The sequence below is a fragment of the Sceloporus occidentalis genome, unplaced genomic scaffold (genome assembly GCF_023333645.1).
Source record: "Sceloporus occidentalis isolate IW3139 unplaced genomic scaffold, rSceOcc1.0.p SCAF_3, whole genome shotgun sequence".
Taxonomy (NCBI): domain Eukaryota; kingdom Metazoa; phylum Chordata; class Lepidosauria; order Squamata; family Phrynosomatidae; genus Sceloporus; species Sceloporus occidentalis.
The window spans coordinates 11,049,586-11,058,564 of record NW_028316983.1 but is presented as its reverse complement, the minus strand read 5'-3'; the positions used below and the strand labels follow the sequence as shown (position 1 = coordinate 11,058,564).

The window sequence follows — 8,979 nt, the reverse complement described above, 5'->3', positions numbered from 1 at the left end:
GGCACACTCCCTCTGAAGAAACCTTGCCCAGAAAACCCCGTTATAGCCTTAGGAAACGACTTGGAGGCACACAACAAAAACAACAACAACAATAATAATAGAGTTTATTTTTATTTCCCGCCTCTGCCAAGGATCGAGGAGGGATTACATCAACAAAACAATACAAATACAGCTTGGAGGCACCCAATTTGGAGGCCCACAACAACAACAACACGACACTAGGCTTCAATCTTGGGAGGGAGGGAGAGCCCAGCCTCCGCCACTTCCCTCTCCCGGAGCCGCCAGGGGACGCTGAGGCCCGGCCTGGCCCTCCTCTGTCGACCGAGGCGGCGATGGGCGACGCGGAGAGCTCTGCCTCGGAGGCGTCCGGCCCCACGAAGGCCCTGGCTGCCCCCGCCGTGGCTCCGGAGCCGCCTCCCTCCTCCTCCTCGCAGGCCTCGGCCTCCGAGGAAAGCGCGGCCTCCTCCGCCAGCGGCGCCTCGGCCTCGGCGGGGGCCATGCCGACCCCCGCAGCCGCCACCGCCACCGCCGCCGCGCCTCCGCCTCCGCCGCCCCCGCTTCCCCTGCCGCCCGTCCCCGTGGTGTGGAGCCCCGAGGTGGAGGTGTGCCTCTTCCACGCCATGCTGGGACACAAGCCCGTCGGTGAGAGCGAGGAGGAGGGCGGCCGGGAGTAGGCCGCAGCTGAAGCCTCGGGCTCGAGTAGGGACCCAGGCCGGGTTGCGCGAGGGGAGGGCGCGCTTGCGTTTGTATGGAGGATATTGTAAATAAGGAATTGAAAGCAGGTGGCCAAAAGCACACAGAGACGGCCTCGAATGGCCAACTGTTCTTTTTCATTTAGTCAGTACAGTATTTTAAAAGCCCAGACTTGTCCGCCTTAGCGCTAAGAACTCTGGGAATTGTAGGCCTGTTCCAGACTGCCAAAATAAAGCTGCTTTGGGTCTCTTTGGAGGTATGCTATTTAAATGATGCATGCATCCTAAGAATCTGGAAGCTGCACCAAAAGCTGCACTCCGGTGCTTAGGAATGGAGTGTGGCTTTGGGGCGACCTCCGGACTCTTAGGACCCATGCATCATTCAAATAGCATACCTCCAAAGAGACCCAAAGCAGCTTTATTTTGGCAGTCTGTAACAAGCCGTAGTTTCGTGTGACATTCAGGCCCAGAACACTCTGCAGAAATGACCCAGTTTGGGACAGCTTGGGCTGCCCTGGCTCAGTGCGAGGGCATTCTGGGAATTGTAGTTTTGTGAGACTTTAGGGCCAAAACACTGCAGAACTGTTGTTGTTATTATTATTATTACTACTACAGTATTAGCATTTGTTTAAAGCGCTGTGAGATTTGCGCGGCACTTTACACAGCAGGAGTCAAAATGCCGTAAAATCCCCGCCATAGGCATACAATCTAAACATCGACACACAAGATCAAAAAACGACTCTAAAATAATACAACAAGGAGCACATGAGCATCATGTGGAAACCTATTCTCAGCATCCCTCTCCCATAGAGGCAAGTCTGTGGTCACTATCTGCCAGATGTTGATCACAGACTCATGCTGGAGAGCCTACAGATGCCTAGGGAAGTGTTTTCTCTAGGAACTTCTGCGTTCTCCAATACAACTCTGTGGTCAGCTTCTGGTCAAGCTGCAAATATGAAGAGCCAACTCTCTCTCTGTGTGTGTGTGTGTGTGTGTGTGTGTGTATACAGTCGCCCCTCCATTTTCACAGACCTGGCTTGTTCGCGGGTGGCAAACAGGGGGACAAAATGGGGCGCGTGCCACCACCATTCAAACCAATGGGGCTTGAATATTGGCGATTTTTCATTTTCACGGAGGGGTCCAGAACGGATCCCCTGTGAAAATGGAGGGATGACTGTTTCTTGGTCACCTGATGTTGGTTGTTTCCTGCTTCTGCATTGTAGATCCTCATGGAAGCTGCAGATTTTTAACAAGGCTCATTCCTCACTGCGTTTGCACTATAGTTTGTGTCTGGTTTCTTGTTACTTCCAATTACGTTATTTTATTATTTATATGTTGCAAAAAGCCCACTTACAGAACTGCACTATCTATGGTCATAATCAGAGATTTGTTTTATTAGCTTATTATTTCCGATATTTTTATATCTTCTCCTATGTGAAGGTAAAATGCACCTTGGTGAAAGTGATCTTTGTTTTCCCCTCTTCTTCCATCAGGTGTGAATCGGCATTTTCACATGATCTGTATCCGAGACAAGTTCAGTCAAAATATTGGGAGACAGATTTCTTCTAAAGTCATTTGGGACCACTTGAGTACCATGTACGACATGCAAGCGCTAGTGAGTGTTTCCAGTCAAGGAACTGAGGCCAGTTAAAAACCATTCTTAGAGAAAACCTCTCATTCTCTGCCAGCGAAGAAGGAGCCTTCCATGAATGGGCTAACTCCTTCTGCCTTCCAGGCAAGACAAGGCATGGCATTATCTTAACTAAATTAAATTTGTGAATATACCACCCCTTTGCATTTGTTTTAATAAAAAAATCAATTGTAGATATAGCCAAGCTATTTCAATACAACTACTACTTTTTTTGTTTCTAAGCATGAATCCGAGATTCTTCCCTTTCCCAACTCAGAAAAAAACTTCATTCTCCCTGAAGAAATTATTCAAGAGGTAAAAGAAGGTGAGATCTATTAATCACTTTTTTTAAAATCAATGCCATCTGGTTTTTATATACCAGTTTTAAACCTGGGACTCTTCCACTGTTCAGTGTTTTTCACTGTAATCCTGTACATGTCTACTCAAACCTGAATACTATTTATATGTGTACAAGATTGGAATCTTATAGTACAATTCAGGATGTTGTTTGTTGTTGTTGTAATTTTATAGTACAGTCCAGGATGTTGTTGTTATATGCTTTCAAGTCGTTGCCGACTTAGGGCAACCCTAAGGTGACCCTATCATGGGGTTTTCTTGGCAAGATTTGTTCAGAGGGTGTTGGCCATTGCCTTCTTCTGAGGCTAAGAGGGCATGAGGCTGAGAGAGCAAGGAGGTATACAAGAGGCATGAACATACTAGGCATGACACAAGTACAGTACTGTACATTATGATAGCTCTATGATTGGACATGACTTGACAACCTTGTCAATAGGGAATACAAAGGTACTTATACTTTTATGATAGCAAAATTTAAAAAATTCCAGGGCATCAAAACTAGCAAGTTATATAAATACTAACTGTAAAGCTTTAAAAAGCATGAGCAAATCAATATGTTTTAACCTGGTACCAGAAGGATAGTAACATCAGTGCTAGTTGAGTGCATTCTGAAGAAAGAATGGCATCTCTGAGACAGACTTTTATGCTGAGATAGCATACTGGCTCAGAGGTTAGGAGAGTGACACAGATATAGTTGTCTGTCCAGCTGTGTTTTGGAATTATCTAATTTTTTATAGAGGAGTATGTTAGTACCCCATAGACAGAAAAAAAAATATTGACAAATTTGAGAATGCTGAAATTTGAGAATGCTGAAACAGGAGATTTTGCATAAGCAGGACTAATGATGGGGATGGAGCTGTGATAAACAAACTCCGTAATGTATTTTAGATTACCCACTGTTTTTAAAAGCAATTTTTTCCTTTTTTGAACTCTCGCCTTTCTCAGTGGTATAGTAAATTACATAATGGATTTGAAGGAAGAAGATTCAGATTATACTAAAAACAAACAACTGATGAAACAATTCTGATTTGTAGCTACATATTAAACTATTGGCCTTGGACTCCTTATTGGTAGAGATAATGGGTCGGCAAAGGCTCATGAGAACATCATCCTCTCCTAAACCACAGTTAGCAAAGTATCTTAGATCAGCCCAAAATGATTGGAACGTTTGAGGGTAAAGTCCTTGCAAGATGATTATCCTGCATGTTCATATTTACTGAAGTTACAATTTTCAAAGGAAAATACCATCTGTGTTTATTCAATAGCTCCTTTACCATATTTGCATATTTCTACTACTGTGGTTCTGACAGTTCTGACAATTGAAAAATCGGAAGGTTGGCAGTTCAAGGCCTGAGTGCTGCTTGATGGGGTGAGCTCCTGTCACTAGTTCGAGCTTCTGCCGACCTCGCAGTTTGAAAGCATGCAGATGCAAGTAGATAGATAGGTACCACTTTGATGGGAAGGTAACAGCGTTCGGTGCAGTCATGCTGGGCTCATGACCACCAGAGCAGTCCTCGGTTTCAACTAGACATTCATGTCAAGGGGAAACTTTACCTTTAGGTTGAGTATCTTATCCGGAATTCCAAAATGAGAAAAATTCCAAAATCTAAAACATTTTGAGCTATGTATATGTATTGTATTTGCGAGAGCTTTGAGGATTTGTGAAATGGTGGGAGGCATGTCTCATTATGTATATGCAAATACAGCTATTCTAAAATTGAGATATGGAACCCTTCTGGTCCAGAGCATTTAGGATAAGAGATATTCAACTTGTAGTCCTCTGATATAGTTTGAAATAGCGTTACTCAGGATAGTAGGGAATGAATTATTCCTTTAATCCAGAATAGATTGTTGCCATGGGGACACTTCAGCAAATTTGGAGAACCTAACAGAAGTGAGAGGAAACTAAATCTTTATGAGTGCCATCACTTTGTTCCTTATCATTCCTCACAGGTAAAGTGATGACTGAAGATGATGTCAAAGAAGAAATAAAAGAAGAGATGGAATCACATGGAGGACCAGAAGAAGGTAATTTTAGCATGTGAAAACCATATGATCTATACGATGGTATTAGTTGTCTAAGACCTGATTGGCAACCACATCGTGTTGGAGAGATGCCAGCTGCTTATCCTAATTCTCTGATGTATTATAGAGAGGGTGCACTCTTAATACAGTCAGCACTCCAGTTTCATGGAGAATCCATTCCAGATCCTCCCCCTCCCCCCCCGCGCGAAAATGTAATTTCACACATATTCAGGCCCCATAGGCTTGAATGAGGGTGTATGCCCCATTTTAATCCCCTCAGTTTGCTCCTCGCGAGTAAGCGAGAGTCGCGCAAACAGAGTCCATGCAAACGGAGAGGCAATTGTAGCCATGTGTATAATATCAAACTTATAAACAGATTATTCAGTTTTTGCAAGTGCTTCTCGAATTTCATCCCTTCTTTTTCTGCATGATACTTTTAGGTGACTGTGAGACGTCTGAGAGTACTTCAAGGTCTTTCAGAAATAAATGGATGCATGACTTTTGAGAGACTCAGAGATATTGTGGCACATAGTTATAGGGCAGACAAACATGGAAGTAGAATATTGTCTTGGCAAGGATAAACTGCAGTTCATGCATATGTCTTTCTGTACAGTCTTGGTTAGGAGAAGAGCTGGAAGTGGCAACACCTCTCCTTAGATAGTGAACTGTACCTTCCACCTTTTCAGATTGCAATAGACTGCAAGTTTAGTTTTGGAATTACTTTTTCGTTGACATGGGTATTTTTAGTTAAATTCTGCCTCATTAAAAGTTCTGTGTAATCTGAAAACTGACAAACTTCTTCAGCTAGAAAAACAATTTGGCAAACAGGTGAGATAAAATCCTCTAGCAGACTTTTTTTCTTTTTGTTCTGATTTCATATTTTGCTATTCTTGCAGTATTTGCAGCACCCAGCTGTGCTATTCATTTATTTTTCCTGCCATGTCAGACTGTAAGATCGGATAAGATTTGTCACCACCTCAAGTTGAGCTACATTATGTATGTACTAGAGAAAAGCATTTGGGCTTTTGCTAGTAGTTCACATTACATTAAATATGTATTATGTGAAGGTTTTGCACTAGATGGTTCTAAAGAAGGGCATTTTTCCTCTATTACTTGTAAACTGATCTGACTGTACTGCTAAAACAAGAGCTTCTATTTCCTCTGCTTTAATGGCAGCCTAGTCTATCGGTATGCACAACTCAGCCCAGGCAGCTGGTGGCCAGGGATGGTGGGAGCTGTAGTACTCCATCTGGAAAGACACAGGTCCCCTGTTCCTGCTTTACATTGAAAATCTTATTTTAAACTCAAGAAACAACCCTTTGAATTGCAGGGAGATGGCAGTGTTAGACATCCCATTCCAAGATTGCTTCTCCCCAGTTCCCAACTGCTTCATTTATGCAGGCATTTATAACACAATTTACAATATCAGTGGCACTCCCTGACAGCCAAGTTGTTTGGATTGTGGGGCAACTTGCCTTTTAATTGGCAACAATCAGAATCACCAGAGTAATGCATCTGATATTTGCAAAATACCCTGTGCTTGTGATGCACACAGCTGACCCTTTGGCCCTGTGAAGGGCTGAACAAACTGGTCATGTTTGATTGAGGATAGCAAATGTTCACAACAATAGCAATAGCCACCTGTAAAACGGAGGGTAGCCCAGCATGGAGTTAAAGGTATACATGCCACTAGCATGAGAGGCTTGCATACACCTAGTTGGTGGCCACAGTGCAATAGATGATGAGGTATACTCTTTCTTGTAATTTTATTTCAGTATATGCATCACTGGGAAGCCTGGCAAAAACAGCTGAAAAGCCAAGTGGCAAGGAGAAAGAGAGAAGCTCATCTGAATCTGGATCCAAAGAAGGATCAGATAAAAGGAAGCGGAACAGAGTCACAGAGAAAGTCTTAAATGCAAACAGCAATCCTTCCAGTCCAAGTGCTGCAAAACGACGCAGAACATAAGCAGTAACAGAAGAAGACGGGAATGTGTTTGAACTGTGAAAAGGTTTTGTGACATCTAGCTAGTTAGCATAAGGGGGAAATGACTAATAAGTGGGCAGGCTTTGTGAGGGAAATGCGAGTTTCACTGTCTCTCTTCAGAACAGATGGGTTGCTGTTCAGCAGGAAGAAGTTGGTAGTTTCATCCTCAGAATTTTGGATGAGAGGTAGGCTGTATGTTGACTGAGAAGGCCTGGTGGGGGTGGTTTTGGTTAACATATTAGTGCCACACTGCATATTCAACTTCACTCCTAGAGTGAATATTTGTGGAAGCGAGGGAGCCACAGTCCTAAAACAGTTGATTTCAGTTGTAGGTCATTCTTGTGCCATGAGGTTGAGTTACTAATTTTGATGACTGCAGTATGGTTATATTCAGTAGTGTTTGTCTACCAACAGAATATAGCAGTACCTGTTCTTCCCTACAAAGTGCCCATGCTTTAGAGAACTGGAGGAACTTCAAGCCAGTTTGGAAAGGTGCAAGAGGCTTGGAGTAGGGGTAGGATGGCTACTTGTGTGACACTGGTGAGTTACTGTTCTATGAGAATTTACTATACCAAATACCAGTGAGTCTTCTTGAAAACTGCACAGGATACAGACAGTCTGTATATGAAGAAGAAGAATTTTCCTTGCTTCTGTTATAAACAGTTTTGCCTTTCAGAAACTGGAGAAGTAAATTATTTTGTCAGATTGTAGAAGCAAATCAAAGACATTAGTATGTATTTCTGAATATAATAGCTTATCACATTTCATGAAATCGAGCTGAAAATCACTCTTGTTTCAAGTGATATAAACAGGAGGCTTTGCTTCAACTATTTGTACTGTATAAATATCCCACATGAGTGGGAAGCTTTTGCCAGACTGGGATAATAATGTAAATACGTTTTTTAGAATCCATTATTTAATTTACTAGAAAAGTATTATTTTTGTCAGGAGTTCGTAAATGGAGCTAATGTTAAAAATTGTAACTTTTGCATTGATTTCCTTCCAAAAGAAGTTTCAACTTCAAAACCAAGATGTTGAAACCTTTATTTCCTTTATTGTTTCCCTGTCATTGTCTTCAAGATATTGACCTGTTCCCTGAAATGTAATCTTATTTTGTTGGACTTGGAAAACATATTTTTGTAAGAAAAACAATAAAAGAAAAGGAATGAAGGTGGCTAAAAGTTGTCCAATTATGCCTCGGTGTTAATCTTTATTACTCAGTAAAAGAACTCTAGCCCATGTTTGTTGTGTTGTAGTAACCTTTCTTATCTTAATAACTAGGGATATAGTAGATCCACATTAATTTTACTTCATAGACTAAGGTTCATTTCCAGAGATTTGCAGAAGCATTTGCGTTGTGCAAAATTTACTAGATAAGCTAGACTTAATAATCCCTTAAATTGGGAGATTCCTATGTATGATTGTCAGTGACTGACTACAACCCCATAAAATGACCCCTTAAACCAGGCAGCACTCCAGCTGAAGCCTTTCCAAGGCATTGCAGATCAGGACACAGGGAAATGACTGCATCACTGTCCCAGTTATGGGGCTGGGTTGAGAAAAGCAGCTGTAGCAGAACCTCAAGGGGTGACTCTTGCTGCCTGTCTTCACCACTTCAGAAATCCTTCAGCTGGAGCACTTCCCAGTTTAAGTGGTAGGTTTTACGGCATGGAGTCGCATTAGCAGAAGTAGCTATAATGACAGATCTCTTTCATAGGTCTGACAATGCAGCCTCAGCTACCTTTTCTATATCCCAGTTTGACTAAAGTCTGCTTCTTAAACACAGGCAATGAAATAATAAATTGATGCAGACTTAATAATCTATGAGACTTTTGTTCTTAATTGCTGTCAAGTCAGGCTTTGACTTAGCACGGCCTTATGAGAGACCTGCAAGACACCCTCATCGACAGCCCTGCTCAGGTCCTGCAAATTCAGGGCTGTGGCTTTTATTCTGTTGTGAGACAGTGATGAAAGCCATAGTACAATAGCAGACAATTTCCTTAGTGCTGGAGACCACTTTTTCGGTGAGGGAAGTGTACAAGCAGCATGTCCTCAGAAGAGATGGGGACCAGTAGACTTTTTTAATCAGAAAAAAAAATCACATCAAATAGATTTAAGTATATAATTTATCATTAACAAACAAAATTCCCTCCAAGTGTAAAAATCTCTTTTGAATCATATTTGATTATACAGCTCAAGCCGCGGGGCGGAAGGGGCAGCGCGTCCCATTCAATTGAATGGGCGCGTGCGCCCGTTGCGTGCCGCCGTGCACGAGCCCCATTGTTTCCAAT

General features: G+C 42.4%; 1 protein-coding gene across 1 annotated transcript; it reads left to right on the top strand.

The window, feature by feature from the left end:
• The first annotated feature begins 248 nt into the window (after positions 1 to 248).
• Positions 249 to 7,943, top strand: MRGBP (MRG domain binding protein). Its single transcript, XM_089513649.1, has 5 exons — positions 249 to 642; positions 2,186 to 2,307; positions 2,566 to 2,647; positions 4,633 to 4,707; positions 6,480 to 7,943. Exons 1-5 carry the CDS (start codon positions 333 to 335, stop codon positions 6,668 to 6,670), a joined length of 780 nt encoding a protein of 259 aa, XP_089369775.1. The 5' UTR covers positions 249 to 332; the 3' UTR covers positions 6,671 to 7,943.
• Positions 7,944 to 8,979: the final 1,036 nt, after the last annotated feature.